Here is a 16,536-nt window from a genome sequence, read left to right as displayed (position 1 = left end):
TCTTTAGTTTTAAATTTTATCGCTATTGAAAATTAATTTTTTAGCCCTCGTAAAGTTTTTCTCCGCTAAAAGTACTTTCCGGATGAGGATTTGAGGTGAGGTTTTATTTTATTTTCATAAAGCCTAGGCCTTATAGAAACGTATCAAAATAAGTAAAGCCCCAACTCATAACTCGTTGAAAATTACAAATCAAGCACTAGAAAACATTTACATTGATCGTCTCGGCTAGAACATTATTGTTGTGAATGAAAAAAAGATTTTAAGCTTTAAAATAAAGTATATTGCAATAAATTATCTAAACCATATTTTTCGCCCTACAAATAAGTTTTCACAAATCCATAATATCTATACATTTTTTGAGTTTTAAAATTTATTGTTGGTGTTGAAAATTGATTTTAGAGCTATAATAGATATTTCTGGTGCCGAAAATACTTTCTTGACGAGGATTTGAAATGAAGCTTTATTTTAAGGAAAAAAATAAGTGGAATAAAAGGATCAATGACCTCTTATCCGGAAATCTCAATCCTAAAAAAAGATTTCCAAGGATCGCAAAAGGTCCCAAGCTTATAACACTTGGTTTCTATGTGGCCAAGCTGGCACATGTAGAAATGTGGACATCTTAATAAATCTATTTTTGAGAACTTTAAGACTTAATTTTTAAGGACATGTAATATCTAACATGGAGATCATGAATATGAAAAAATAAATAAATTTTTAGAATTAAAAATAACAATTCTAGAAAACATTTGGGCCGTTAGTTTCCATTGTTTTTAGCTGGAACACCTAACTTGCATTCCTCTTTAAGGTTTTTCAATACTTTGAATTGCAATTTTTTATGCGTTATGAGGTGAGGATTTACTTATTTTGATAGGGCTGCAGTCCTGTCAAACCACTTTCCATAATTCTTTTGGCCCAATGAAAGGAGTGGTGTAGTCCCTGTGGTTATAAACCAGGAAGACCAATGATTAGAGAGAGAAGAATGGCGCTCAGCAGAATTGCAGGGAGGAATGGGGGGTGGACCCGCCTTCTTCTTCTCTCCTCATCCCTCCTCAATAGGCGCTGCATGTCCACTTCCTCTTCTAGACTCTTTGTTGGAGGTTTTCCTCTCTACCCCTCTGTTTCTTTCTCTAGTTCTGTGTCTCAATATATGTGAAAGTTCTATCATGGGGAGTGGATTTTCTCTCTCCATGTAACCTGCTATGTGTATGTGAAAGGTCTATCATGGGGAGTGGATGAGAAGTCTCTGAAGGATTCCTTCTCTTCATTTGGAGATGTCACCGAAGGTTCATTACAACTGCTGATCCTCTCTTTATCTATTTCATATCTCTTTTTATGCTTTACTTCTTGTTGTCAAGTTTCTTTGCATGCTGGCTTTTCTTTTTTTAGGTCAATGGGACTTTATTGATTTTATTCTTGGTGTTTGGCTGAAAAATTTATCATAATTACCAATACTGCCGGATAAAAAAAACTGTAATAAAATCTAAAACAATTTCTTGTCTTCCTGGTAGTTAGTTATTCCTCTAATGCAAATCATTGTTGGTTATTGTTTCTATACTTGGCTTTGATTCCATTCAAAGCTCTTTTTGCTCGTTGTAAACTCGCTCATGGCAATATATGGTTACTCTAAACTTGATTGGAATTTGTGTTCTTGATGTTTTTATGTTGTGTTTTCCCCATTCACTGATTTAAAGTAGATTCTGCATAGACTTCTGGTTATCTTATCCCATCTGCTCTCAAATGTATAGAAATCGATTTCTAAGCAGTAAATTAGGTTTAACCAATTCTTCTTTCAACTCAATTTACACTTAATGCTACCGTTTGTCCATCCCTTTGCCTTTTTAATGTGTTTTTAGGCATTCATTTGCTATGGCCTCTTTTAGGTCCTATTAGGCTTAGGCAATCATTTACTGCTCAAGAAGTCTTTAGAGCGATGGAGACATCAAGGTAGATTGGGGGCATGGTTATTCCATTAATTGGTTGATAGACATTGGTGTAGCTTGCTTTCTTGTTTTCTTATGATCTTGAGGAGTCTTTCTTCATCTAGCTCTTGCTAGTAAAATGATTTAGGGCATGTTTGATAACTGGAAGTCGTGTCTTCCAGTTACTGTAGCACTTCCAGTGCTTGTTAATAGAAAGTGCTATGCTGTTTTGGAAGCCGCAACTTCCCATGTCTTCCAAAACGTTTACCGGACCAGTGTTTGCCAAGAGAACAAACGTCAAAATTTGACTCTGATGGACCCACCAATTGGTTTTAGACACTTCCGTTAGTCCCATATTGAGAATGATGGTCCAGCTTTGTGTGAAATCGGGCAGCTCTCTTCCTGAAAACTCTCTACAATTTCTCGCCAGAGACATGACAGGGGCTGACTCCCCAAAGATTCTTCTTTGCCCTAAAAATGTGGGAGTTGTGCGCCAGCCATGTAGCCTAATCTGGGGCCTGCATGGTAGTGTGCCAAAGGAAAAGTTCATTGGCTGGCAGGGGTGGGCAAAGTAACCTGAGAAGAGCAGTTGGACAGTCTCAGACACATCCACCCGCAGTCAAAGAGCCCAAGGATAACACACCAGATATTTGTGGTGTGTTAACTACGAATTCAACCTATTTGAGGACTATAAAATCGATAATTTTTGCACCTACTAGACACTATATTTTCCTTATATGGAATATGGAAATTTGCACTTCTTCTAATTTTTAGTTGAACAGGTTTCGTATGAGACTTCGCTTGGCTATAACCTTACTGGTTAGTTCAGTTTAATGGTTCTGAAAAGCCTTCTATTGCTTCCGATGGGCTTCAAGAACCATGTTTGAAAGTTCCATGTTGGAGATCTTTAGATGGTTTGCTGGCAAATTGCAACTGATTGTTCATTGTTTATGAATCCTACTATACTTTTACTAGCAATGTTATGTCCAAGTCTATGGGGAAGTGACTAGGGTGTTGCAACTCTTGTGGACTTTAAGAAAAGTCATGTTTTTTTGGTGTTCTCTATATGGGAAAAGTTTATATAGATCCTAGGCTCTAAACAATCAAATTAGAGCCTACCTCGAAAATTTCACTAGAAGAGGTTGTTTTGATGCCCAAATATCCTCAAATTGATCATATCGACATCAAGATGCATGGACTTGAGAAAAAACTGGATTTCAAGGTTTGGAAATAGTGCATCTTGTAACGCATTTTTGGACCATCAATTTTTAAGTTATTCAAGTTTTCATAGACCTGCTCGATCTACACTATTTTTGAAGCTTTAAATTTTATAATTAAAGATGAAAAAATATTTTAAGGCTAGTCAAAGATTTCCAATATTGAAACCACATTTCTCGACACTATTTGAAGGTGGGCTCTAATTTGATTGTTTAGAGCCTTGGCTCTATACAAACCGCACCCTTTCTATATTCCTTTAATCAGAGGTTACTTTGTCATTTTAAGGACAAGGATGTGGATTCTGACAGCTTGTAATGATTGACTACATCCTCAATACCAAGAGGAATTGTTACTGACATTAATGATAGTAGCAAATTCAGTTTATCATGCGCAAGGAAGAATCAATTGATCACTTGTTTCTATACTGCCAGGAAACGAGCAAAATGAGGGCATCAAACTTACTGGGCTTTGGATGGGTCCAGTTGGGCCTTAGAGTAGTTGATCAATTGCTTATCACGTTCTTCTCCCCTTCTTTACCTGTCTCAGGTCTAATTATGTGGCGAGTCATGATCTTGGGAACGATTTGGAGCATGTGGATCGAACGAAATACTTGAATTTGTGAGGGTTGTAAGTCTCATACAGTGAAAGTAGTTGTCAAAATTTCTGAAAGTGTTATTTTCTGGGCCAGGAATTACAAAAATCTCTTATGGGTTTCTCAGTCAAACATTTTTCCCACTAACTGGAAAGTCTCTTATGGGTTTCTCAATCAAACATTTTTTCCACTAACTGGAAAGTAATCGTTCGCTATAGGCCTATGAATATTGAACGCTCTACGTTTGGTTTCCCCCTCTGGGTGCTATCCAGCTTAACTTTGAAGGTGTCTACCTTGGCAACCCAGGCTGGTTTTGAGGGATTTTTTGGGCTAGTACGTAGCAGGTGGTGGTGTCATTCTTGTGTCTTGTTGGCTTTGGAAGTCTACTGTGGCGGAAGCAAAAAGAGCTGTCGGAGGATTTTAAGTGGTTTGATGAAAACGGGGGTACCCCCCTACTCCTAGAGAGCGACTCAGAAATGTTGTTGCCAGAGCTTTGGAAGATTCTTCAATTCCGTGGCAGCCACAACATATCATCAACCGAACTTTCAACCTGACAGCCATATGATGTCTCCTATAGACATGACTAGAGAGAGGCCACACTGAGGCAGACTCCCTGGCTAAACAGGGCACTACTAGTTGGTTATCTACAGTAATCAGTCACAGGCCCATCCTAGTTCTTGTAGACCAGTCTCTCCCAAATCCCTATCAGTGGTCACCCCTTGCCCACCCCTAAGAACCGTCCACCTCTTTGGGTTTGGAAGTCTATTTTCCAGTAGCCTTTTTGTAAAGGAACTAGCACATGTATGTTTTTCCCTCCTCTCATTCTCTTCCCAGACCCTTCAGTCTTTTCTATTTCTCATTTCTAATTGTAACTGGCAGGTCTTGCTGCGCAATGTTGTAAGCTGCTGATTTTATATTTAATACAATACAAATCAAATATTTTCCCAAAAGAATATAAAAATGAAGTTTGGAAATCTGTAATATTCCAGCTTTTTAACAAACCAGAGAAAAGGAAACAGGATCTAGATGTTCATGGTGTATATGGCTAATTTTCTAGATTGGTTAGGCATCCAAACCATGATATACTTCTCTTCTTGCTTTTGAGTACCCAAGACCTGGTTTATGATGCGCTGCCTATTTTCGATTCCAAAAAGCAGGTGCTAACCTGCAACAAATTCTAGGCAGAGCTAAACAAGGCTACTCAAAAAAGCATTTTGGATTTAATAGCATAGGAGCTTACTGTGTTGTTTCTCCTGTTAGACCATTAATAAACATAGTTACTTATTAGTCAAAGACATGTTATTATGAAATTGAAAACTAGGGGCACCAGGCATTTGTCTATTTATGCAAGGTAAGAATTGGTTCAGATGCATCAGATAATAGCTAGTCAAATTTTTAGTGCAAGTGTGGATGGTAATATTAAAATACTGGCTGCATTATAGTTCACTGTGATTGCTCTTGTTTAGTTAACATGTACCTGCAGTATTTGTTTTCAGACTTCAACTAATCCCTGTGAGTACATTGTTTTCAGTTAGGATCATATATGACAGAGATTCAGGAAGGTCCAGGGGGTTCGGCTTTATATACTTTTCCAATGAGGATGAAGCAAAATGTGCCAAAGATGCCATGGATGGGAAGGTGAGCTACCAAATTTGCATTAATGTGTTGATTATCAGAATAATTTTGATGATTATTTTTCAGCATTGTGAGAAGATGTGAGAGCCCATATATTAGAGAATACTGCTTCTAGTGTAATTAGTTTTGTGAGGTCTCTCTCTCTCTCCACACACCAGGCATAACCACTGCAGATCCTTTTGAACAGGCATTGTTGGGTCGTCCTCTTCGTATTAGCTTTGCAATTGAGAATGTTCGAGGCGGGCCACTGGTAGTACCGCGCCTTTCTGGCACTCGTGGTGAGGGGCACTAGACAAACCAAAGAAGATCGTTAGTTGGGGTGGAAACCCGTGTTCTTTCTACTTTATTCTTGAAGCATATTGGCGATCTGCATGTGAAAGGTGGTGAAAGGCTTTGAGGTTGATATGGTCTAAATTTTGGCATAAAGAGTCGCTTCCTTGGAGGTATTGAGGCCAAATCCAGCGATTATATGAATGAATTGATGAGTTAGAGGCATTTGTGTCCACAAGTTGCTACTTTGGTGCTCCGTTCCCTTTCATTTTTGTTTTATCATAAAAAAATGACTGGGAGACTGTCATCTTCTTTCTGGAAGTTTTCTAATTGTTGTAGAATCCTGTGTTAGACCATTGGACTAAAGGACAAAGGGATAATTTTAGATTCCTCTTGGTCCCTTTTTTTTATCAATTTCTACCATTTTTTCTTGTGCCTGTTACATTTTGAGAATCTATTTTGCATTAGATGCATGTAGCTTGGTAGAGAATGTCTAATTAAATGTTAACTTCATCAACTAACCATAACCAAGATTGGATGTATGGTACTTTTATATTTGGGTCTGGGATCCAAATCTTTGGCAGGAATGACTGGTTTTCATTGGCTTTAATTTGGGATATCATCTTGATAAATTGATTCGCCGATTTTTCTTTCCCATACTATCTCAACAATAAGAATAGCTAGATAGATTTTTATACTGTTTTCTCCCTCTTTACGGTACGGCAAGAAATATCATATAATTATTATAAAGAGCAAATATCTTCATATTCTTTATTTTTAGGTTTCATTTATTGATAAATCCAAAGTTTCAAAAGATATCTTTTAACTCTCTGATCAGTTTATATATATGTTTTAATTTAAATAATTGTGAGAAAGGCATATTTTTTTTAAACTCCATTTGTTCTCTCACTTCATTTATATACACCAAATTTCTTTATTTCTTCTTACGCTTTTTACTCTCTCTTCTCCCGTCGAACTTAAAAAAGGCACATTTTTTTAAACCTTTCTCTCTCTTCCTGTTCTCTCTCTCCCCAACCCGTCTCCATTTTCTTCTATTTTTTCTCTCCCAATCCTCTATCTCTCTATGCATTCCATTATTATTTTTCTCTCAATACTCTCTCTTTCTGTATTTCATGTTCTCTCTCCCCCCTCTCTGTCTCTTCCCGTGCCCTCTTCCCGTTTTCTCTTTCCCCATCTCCCAAACCGTCCCTCTCTCTCTTTCCGTGTTTTCCATTTTTTTTCTCTCCCCCCGTCTCTTATTCTTTCTTCACACCCAACTCTTTCTCTACAACATAAACATTTAAAATTATTTGGAGAATAGAGATGGAGTACAAAGGTTCAATGGAGGTTAGTTGTGAAATTGGAGCTTTCAGATGGGTTGGCATATACAATTCGTCTATCAAATTGATTATTGGTTGGGTTATGCAATTTGTCTATTATTGAATTCATCAATGGTTGGGTTTTGCAACTTGTCTATCTATCACTCTATCAAATTGATTATTGGTTGGGTTATGCAATTTGTCTATTATCGAAATGATCATTGGTTGGGTTTTGCAATTAATCTATCTATCACGGGAAGAGAGAGAGGCGGGGAGAGAAAATGGGGAAATACGGAGAGGGTTTTGGTAGAGAAGGGAGAGATGTTTAGAAATGGATGATGGTTTTTAGAAAGATATGTCTTTTTAGATTTGTTTGGCCTCAAAGGCCGGTTTAAATTAGCTCCGGAGGTTAGAAGAAATAAAATTTATAATTTTTATGCCTCAAGATATCTTTTTAAAATCGTGGGTCTATTGTGAAATGAAACTTAAAAGTTAAAGGTATGGAGATATTTTTCCTATTATAAATTTGAGTTTGTGATGAATAAAATGAACCATTTTTCTAATATTTAATGAAATTGTTGATATTCTTCAAAGCCAAACTATTTTTATTTGTGATAAGAAAGGCATATCTATGTACATATTGTTGTGATGGTTATCAGCCTCCCAAACCACCAAGATATCTTGAGGCTGACCTCAGCTCAATGACTCAGTTACTTTCAGTTTCTAACGTTATCTATGTATGAAAAGTACAAAACACTATACACCAAGTGGCATATCCATCTTTTGGTTCTCATAATCGATGGTGGAGGATGACTTTGATTCTCTATGATGGTAATCTGTATGGATGTAGTCAATTTCTCTCTCTTCCCCCCCCTCTTCCTTTCTCTCTATATATATAGTTTTGAATAGATTAGCTTCTTTTTTCTCTCTCTCTCTCTATATATATATATATACAGTTTTGAATAGATTAGTGGGAAAAGGGTCCTCCATGTGAGGTAGGAATAGAATTCAAGATGTATGTCCCCATGACCGCCTATGTGTAGAGTCCATTCTTAATCTCCTTTTTTCATTAGGAGCAAACAAGGAATACAGCCATGTATCATGCATGGGACACTTTTATATCTCTTAAATGGCTGTATAAAGAAAGAAAAAAAAGGAAGGAAAATCGAAATGGGTGACACATGAGGCGTCGCAGTGTCATGTCTATCAAGCATTATTATTTAAATCTGCTTCCTTTAGCATCATCTTATGCAACTCTTTTCATACTTAGACATGAGGTGCTTTCAGTTGACTTAGCCTTTTGAAAGGAGGCAGCCTTTGGTATGAGAAGTGTATTAGTAGCTATTAAGACAGATTTAGGGCAAAATAGTTCTAGTATAATATAATTGTAGTTGGGACTTGAGGGTTTCAATAGGTTCCTCTTTTGACTGACTGATGAATATTTTGACTCCCTGAGGGAACATAACTGCAACTGCGGCCATGTCTTTGTGAATTGTGAAAAAGAATCCCAATGGCAAACAGCATGTTTTAATAACAGGGTTGAGAACAGGCAAAGATTGTGACTGCAAAGCTCACACTTCTCTATGGGAGTGGGCACATGGTTTTCAAGCAGAGCTTAAAGCCCAATTTTTGAAAAATGCACACAAGGTTTCAAATATTGTGGAAAGTTGAACTTTATTTTGACAACGGATTGAGAGGCATGGGATACTCTCGTTGTCTTCAAGATATTAAGCGCCTCTCAACTTCGAAATTCCAAGATGCAATCCGTAAGCGATGAATATGCTTTTAGGACATAAAACAGCTGAGTGAAACACTGTGAAATCTTCTTTATGTTACATGATCAGAAGAAGCCTGTAGAAAATAGTCTCCAAACATTTCTCTTCAATGCTGATGGCTTGGGTTTGGCTTTGATTTAAAATTCAAAGTGGAAGAACATTGAAAGAGAGAGCTGGTTAACAATTAACTGCAAGGGGGATTAGCAAATTACTAGCAACCAAGGTGAAAATCTTTACTTTTTAAGTCCCGCTGAGGAACATTCCCACTTATAAAGCCAAAGAGAGCCTTGTCTATAGGCAATTTCAGAGTATAAGCTTCTCCTTAACTATATTTTGCCTTGAAATGCCTAAACAAAGAAAAATTATATTAGTTGTTTTGAAACAACATTAATATGCCTGTCCCAAAACAAATTGACTTTGATTTTAGAAAATTTTGGAAGAGAATGCGTAAGCAAAGGTTTTCAAGAGACTTCGAACCTTCATGTAGTATTATGCAAAATGCTTTAGCGAGTGGACGAACCTCAATCTGTACATTTTTGTAGTTAAAACATCAGCATACTACACATTTTCTCACTATACTATGCCTCTGTAGAAAGCTTGTACGTAAATGCCCTATACTAAGTCCCCATTTTCATGAGCTCTTTAGAGAATGGCAAACTTCCATCGAAGTCTTCGTGTAGGTTCCCTGTAACTCAATATTATTACCTAAGCACATCGTAATCTACATATTGACAAATTAACAGTAAAGCTCAATCTCTTAAATCACATGTCACTATATTAACTGTGACTCCCCTTGAACATGGTTTCGGAATCTCATTGTCTACTAGGCAAGGTTCCTATCACTTTATAACTCATCTTAAATAAGTTTCAATCCCATCCTCTTAACTGTAATTCTAGACTGGGTCCCTTGCAATGCTCTTAGTTAATCGACTAACCTAGTTTTGGTTTGACATTCCATCCTCTATTGTAGTTACTCTAATTTTCCAGTTATTGTCTCAATTGATATGGTTTAAGCTGATATGCCATGATTCTACATTACATATCTTACTCTTTGCACGGTAAATAGAAGATTCACTCTCAGTAAATAGAAGATTCACTCTCAGTAAATCGAGATTTTAGCCACATGAACAAATGGCATATGTTTTAACAGAAGTTTCTTAGCCATTCTACCTCTACACTAGCAAGCATCAAGGCAATTAAAGCTTCCATGGTAAAACTATAGAGACATATTTGCTTCTTTCAAACCCATTTAATTACATCCTCACCAAAGATTAAGTTCTAACCACTAGTAGACTTGGATTGATTAGAAATCTAATAACCAATGTGCGCTGATGTACCAGGTTCGCCACCATGATGTGCCCATATCCATAATCTCTTTGGGATGTCATAGGGCCCTATAAACTACTTTCCAATGCTCCGGACCTAGATTACTAGTAAATATCCATCCATAGTTACTAATATTAGATCGAGTATATTACATTTTTTTGTGTGAATGTTAGATTGAGTTACATTGTATATCTATCTATTATATATTAAGCGAGAGGGATACCCTCTCTAATTTTGTGCAAATGTCTCATTTTTTCTTTGCTTTAATAAATCACTTTCCCCACCCACACGATTTTCTCTCTGCTCTCTCTTGTTTTATGTCACGTGTCCCATCTTTTCTCCTTTCTAATAAATCACCCTCCCCAACGTTTTCTCTCACTTCCCCACGCCCCACACGATTATATCTCTCTCTCCCTCTTATCCCTTTCCTTAAATGTTTTATATCTTTTTTAAAGACTCTCTTTTATATTTTTTATTTATATCATCTACGGTTTCCTTCATTACTGGTTCTATCTCTCTCCCTCTTTCCTAAAATCTCTCCCTCATTCATTTTCCTAAAATCTCACATCCCTCTTATTTATATCTTCCACTGTTTCCTTTCAACAGTTTTTATCTCTCTCTCCATCTTTCACAAAATCTTTGTCCCATTTATTTTCCTAAAATCTCACCCTCTCAAAGGTCTCTCTCAACGGTTTCTCACGCTTTATTTTCTCTATCTTGGCATAACTCCCAAAAATGTATAATAAACAAACTCATTATTTCTCTTTCCCTCTATGTGATAACTCCCATCTTAAATCTCTCTTATAATATTTCTCATATTTCACTCATCTCTTTCTCTTTTAATCTCTCTCTCAAGTTCTCCCTCCCAAAATATCTTTTTAGGAAAAACCTCTTTCATCATCTCTCACCATAAACCCTTACGCAATAGCCCCAAAGCCTATTACGCTCCCCTTATTCTATGAGAAAACAATGCATTTATCTCTCTCTCAAGTTCATTTCTTTAGTGATCTCTCACAAGGATTTTTTAGCTAGAAAATATTTTCCAAGAGAAAAAGTAAAGGTACGATGTCTGTCTCTATCTCTATGTAGTATATTTTTTAAATTATAATATGATTTTTTACATATAGAAAATAAGTGGTTTGATCTCTCTCATAGGTCATAAAACTCAATTAGATTTAAAAAACTAAGGATTTAAATTATTGAATAGTCTACTTTTTTTATTACTAACTTGAACATAGTAATAAAATAGTGGTATATGTTTCAAATTGTAATATGAATTTTTTACATATAGAAAATAAGTAGTTTGATTTCTCTCTCATAGGTCAATAAAACTCAATTAGATTGAAAAACTAAGGATTTAGATTTTTGAATAGTTCTAATTTTTTTTATTATATACTTGAACATAGTAATAAAATAGTAATATGTTTTTCAAATTGTAATATGATTTTTTTACATATAAACAATAAGTGGTTTGATTTCTCTCTCATAGGTCAATCCAACTCAATTAGATTGAAAAAACTAAGGATTTAGATTTTTCAATATTTCTAATTTTTTTTATTATAAACTTGAACATAGTAATAAAATAATAGTATATTATTCAAATTGTAATATGATTTTTTTATATGAGAAAATAAATGGTTCGATCTCTCTCTTAGGCTGTGAAACTCAATTAGATTGAAGAAACTAAGTATTTAGATTATTTAATAGTTTTAATTTTTTATTATAAATTTGAACATAGTAATAAAATAGTAGTATATTTTTCAAATTGTAATATGACTTTTTTACATATAGAAAATAAGTGGTTTGATTTCTCTCTTACAGGTCATGAAACTCAATTAGATTGAAAAAACTAAGGATTTAGATTCTTGAATAGTTTTAATTTTTTATTATAAACTTGAACATAGTAATAAAAGAATATTTATTATTACTTATTATTAATATTATTTTTTTATTCTTACTATTTTTTATTTTGATTGCCTATAAGATATTTATTTATGTTATTGTCTCTTCTAGCTTTCTTTTGCTATTTTCTAGTTGTATTATGCCTCTATTATGAAATAATATTTTAATTTTATTTTATAAATTATTTTTATCGTATAAGGCAAAGCCCATGGATCTTAAATGCTAATGGAAAAAACAATTTTTTTCTTCTTGATTCTTATATTAGATTATATCAAGTTGTTTCTATCTCAGTTTTACCTTTGATAATTTTAATTACATTTTGTTATATTTTCGTTTTTTATGAATATTTTAACATTACATTAGTTTTTTGTGACATTAATAGCTTTCTCTAGCAATTTTCTAGGTGTATTATTGCCTCTTTTGAACTCTTTATTATGAAACAAAATTAAAGGGGAAAATTGAGATAGAAACAAAGTCGATTTATCATTTAATATAAGAATCCAAAAGAAAAATAATCATTTTTCTTCAGTATTTAAGATCAATGGGCCTTACCTTAAAAGATAAAAATAAAATAATAATAATAATTTAGTCTTTTTATTATTATTATATTTTAAAAATAAAATAATAATAATATTAATATTAATATTACTAATAGAAATAAAATAAAATAATAATTTTGCTTCTATCTCAATTTTGGCAATTGCATATTTTAATTATAATTTTAATATTTTAAAAGTTTGTATGACTATTTTAATATTACATTATTTTTTATTGACAATACTGTATTTTTTTTAATGTGACTCAACATATATAAAACATGATTCTTTATTTTTTGAGATACTTTAATATTTTTTTTGTTATTATGAATTTTGAATTTTAAAAATTTTTCATACTTGATATGTTGTGATCCCATCTCCTCTATTTTTCTTACTATTTTTTATTTGTACTATGTCCTTCTTAATTCTTCTATTTAAAATAATATTAAAAATCTTTTAGTCGCATGTAGTCTTTTTTTATGACAAATAGTATATCTGAATTATTTCTTCGGTTCGTGCTTTTTAAATAAATTTTATACTTCTTAAGTTAATGCAATAGAAGAAACAAGACCTATTGAAAATGCACATCCTTATTAATAATCATGCTTTTTTTTATTAAGCATAATTTATCTCTCTCGCATTCAAGTCATTATTTCTCATACGCAACAAAATGCCCTCAATCCATTAAAAAAAATATGTATTTTATTTATCATAATTTATTCCATTCACTCAAGTTACCATTTCCCATGCCTATTTTTAATGAGCAACTTGTGGGTTAAGAAAAGAAATACATGTTAATCTCATCTTTCACAGCTAAATCTCTCCCTCACTCACTCTTTTCTTATCTCACTCCTCTATCTTATGCTTGAAATTAGGCATTGATCAATATATAAAAATTCTTATCACTCTTTTATTTATAATAAGGTTAATGCTTCTTGAATATGCCTTAATGAAATAATATAATATATATAGACATTAATAAGATCTAATGTCTTAAAACTAATTTATTGGATATTTGTATTAGTAAGACCCAGCATAAATTTATTTATTAGTTTTATTTATATAATTTAAATTACTTTTTTAAATGATCTTTATTATTTTAATTGTATGTCAAATGAATTCGTGTTAATTAATAATATATTAAAAATAATATTTGCAATCACATTTATTATTAATTAATACAATATTCAATTGTGAAGATAAATGTATTAAATTATCTCTCTAAGACCATGTTTTATTGAAATTTTTTCGATGATAAATATATTTTAGTGATTGATATTAAATATCACGTGCGTAGTATTATTTATGCAAGGACCATAACATAGTCTAATGGATGAGAAAACGGTTGTTATTCTTTCTCAATTGTAGATGTTGATCATGTGGGGGTATAGCTAGCAGCTTAATTAAAAGGTAGAACCTCTTGAAAACTCTCTAGAGGGTGAGATTGCATTTAACCATAATCAATCAGTTTTCTCATTATCTCGGTTCCAAGAATTACTTCAGTTGGATTCCTATCTTTGTTTCGGTATCTTTAATGCACTCGATGCTACTACTTAGTATGACCTTGTCATCTATATCATGTAAAGATACCATGATTTTTAGTCCCTGTGCTCTTGTCCTTTTAGGACATATATCTTTCAGCCTGCTTCAAATATATTTTTTCATGTAGCTCACCATGTAACGACGCTATTTTGATATTCATTTGGTGAATTTATTGACGATAGTATGGAAATTAAAGCAATAAGTACGTGGATGATTGCCATTTTAGCCATGGGTATCAACTATCCACACCATCTTTTTGTTTTAAACCCTTAGTAATCAATCTAGCTTTATATTTTTCAATTTCACCATCCTCCCTAACTTTTTTTGAAAAATTGATATTTCGACCCTAAGGTTTAGAACTATGATGAAATCTATGATCTCGCAAATTCAATTAACACAACCATCTCATTGCTGGCAACCTCCCTACATCATGGCTTCTTCAAAGCTTTTTGGTTATTCATTTCGAAAATATAAAAGTTGGTTCCAATTCACTTGGTTTCCTGACTCCTGCTTTTTCCTTGGCTCAGGTCTCTATAATTATCATGCTCATCATGTCCATGTTTTCTATGCTTAATCTCCATATCCATTATCATGCATACCAAGGAAAACAGTTTCAAAAAATTCTATATTTCATAGATTCTAAAATCGCATTTGATTCTAGGTCGAGAAATATGTAACGTTTCGTCAAGAAATATGTAACGTTTACTACATTTAGATAAGAATACAATTTAAATTCTTAGATCTAAGATTGTTCCTCTAAATGTCAAGAAGCCTTGCATAGATAAGGCAACCCTAAGCCTTAAGGAACCCGGAAAAATTTATTTCCTTTATATAATTCTTATATGTGTGCAGTTTTTCCTTTCCGCCAAATCATTTTGTTGCTTGTATTCACTTGATGAATGGTTTCATTCTTTGCAAAAAAGATAGGGAGGTTTAGGGAGCAATGTTCACTACCACTATCACTTATTAAGTATATTTAATTTTCAAAGTCATCTTGAGCTTTTCAATGTCTTTGTTTCTCATTTGATGAACATATGTTACATTTTGAAAGATCACTACTAAAAGCGGAAAAGTACTTCTTATCACCACATCTTTATACATCTCTTTCAACCCCATGTGGGGCTAGGGCTCACAACATTCCCACTTATAATGCCTCGAAGAAAAAGGAAAAAAAGTATATAATGTGTTAGTTTATACTAGAAGCAAGGAGCACCTCGAAAAGCCATTAGAAAAGGTTATTTTGTCGCTAGAAACCAATCTCGAACTCTGGATATATGGATATTGAAAAGAAAAAAGTTTTTAAAGTTGTAAAATTAATTCACTTTGTAACACATTATGTGGATACCACATTTTCAAAATTTTCAAGTGCTTCTGGATTTGTTGCTTGATCAATACCATTTTTGAAAATTTAAATTTTATAACGAAAATAAATTTTAAGAGCCATAAGCTTTCAGACACCAAAACTGCATCTTCTGATATGGAATTAGAAGGTACCTCGATGTAGAGACCTTAACAAGTGATAATTTCCTCTAAACTTACTTTAATTTAATGCTGAAAAATTTCAAAATTGAAAAATACCATTTGGGAACACCATTGAAATGCTATTAACTAGCCCCATATTGCAGATAACTTCCTATCTCACTCTCTCGAGTGCGGTACCTATCCTCCAACATTCCTGGACCCAAGGAATCGAACGCGGTCTCCATGTTCCTCCTTGTCGGACCAGCCCCTTGGGGCATTTAGATAGGGTGTGATTTGTACAAAGCTGAGGTTCTAAACAATCAAAATAAACCTTACCTTCAAATAGTGTCAAAATATGTCATTTTAGTATTGAAAATCTTTGTGATAGCCTGAAATTTTATTTTCATATCTATTTGTAAGATTTAAAGCTTAAAAAAATAGTGTAGATAGATGATATCTATAAGCGTTTAAAAATCTTGAAAATTGATGGTCTAAAAAATGTATTATAAGATGCACTATTTTCAATATATAGAAAGTTATTTTTTCTCATATTCATACATCATGAAGTCAAGACGATCGATTTGAAGATTTTTGAGTATCGAAACTACCTCTTCTAGTGAATTTAGGTATGTCTTAATTTGATTGTTTAGGGCCTCATCTTTATATAAACTTTTTCCTTTTAAGGCTTCTAAAAAAAAAGGGGGAAGAAACCGTGAAGTAGTTTCACACAAGGAAAGAAGTCAAATGTATTTATTTATGCTGTGGATTTTCACCCTCAAAATGAAATGGTTAAGGTCAAGGTAGACTTTCTTTCCTGTTGAAATGTACCGAGCTAGGCAAATTAATTTTTCACCCAACGATTTGTACCGATTCGAATTAAGTATCCATATAAAAGAAACTATTTCCCCATTTTCCTTCTAAGCTGTGATTCACACGACTTTGTGCCTTCTAGGAGATGCCTCTTTAGCTAGTTTATGGAGATAATTTGCATTGGGGATTTAGGTTTAAGGTTAGGTAGTCAAAGTGGCGGGGTGTCACAAT

The 16,536-nt window shown here is 33.6% G+C and overlaps 1 protein-coding gene across 1 annotated transcript; it reads left to right on the top strand.

Moving 5' to 3' along the window:
• The first annotated feature begins 745 nt into the window (after nucleotides 1–745).
• On the top strand, nucleotides 746–6,071 carry LOC18436257 (glycine-rich RNA-binding protein 4, mitochondrial). The gene is made up of 4 exons (XM_006846279.4): nucleotides 746–1,097; nucleotides 1,215–1,283; nucleotides 5,261–5,367; nucleotides 5,552–6,071. The coding sequence occupies exons 1-4, from the start codon at nucleotides 962–964 to the stop codon at nucleotides 5,654–5,656; spliced, it is 417 nt and encodes a 138-aa protein (XP_006846342.3). The 5' UTR covers nucleotides 746–961; the 3' UTR covers nucleotides 5,657–6,071.
• The last annotated feature ends 10,465 nt before the right edge of the window (nucleotides 6,072–16,536 follow it).

This window comes from Amborella trichopoda, chromosome 8, assembly GCF_054954075.1.
Source record: "Amborella trichopoda isolate Santa Cruz 75 chromosome 8, AtrichopodaSantaCruz75HAP2 v2.0, whole genome shotgun sequence".
Classification (NCBI taxonomy): Eukaryota; Viridiplantae; Streptophyta; class Magnoliopsida; order Amborellales; family Amborellaceae; genus Amborella; species Amborella trichopoda.
The sequence above is the reverse complement of the archived record's forward strand: the minus strand, read 5'-3'. Positions and strand labels throughout refer to the sequence as shown.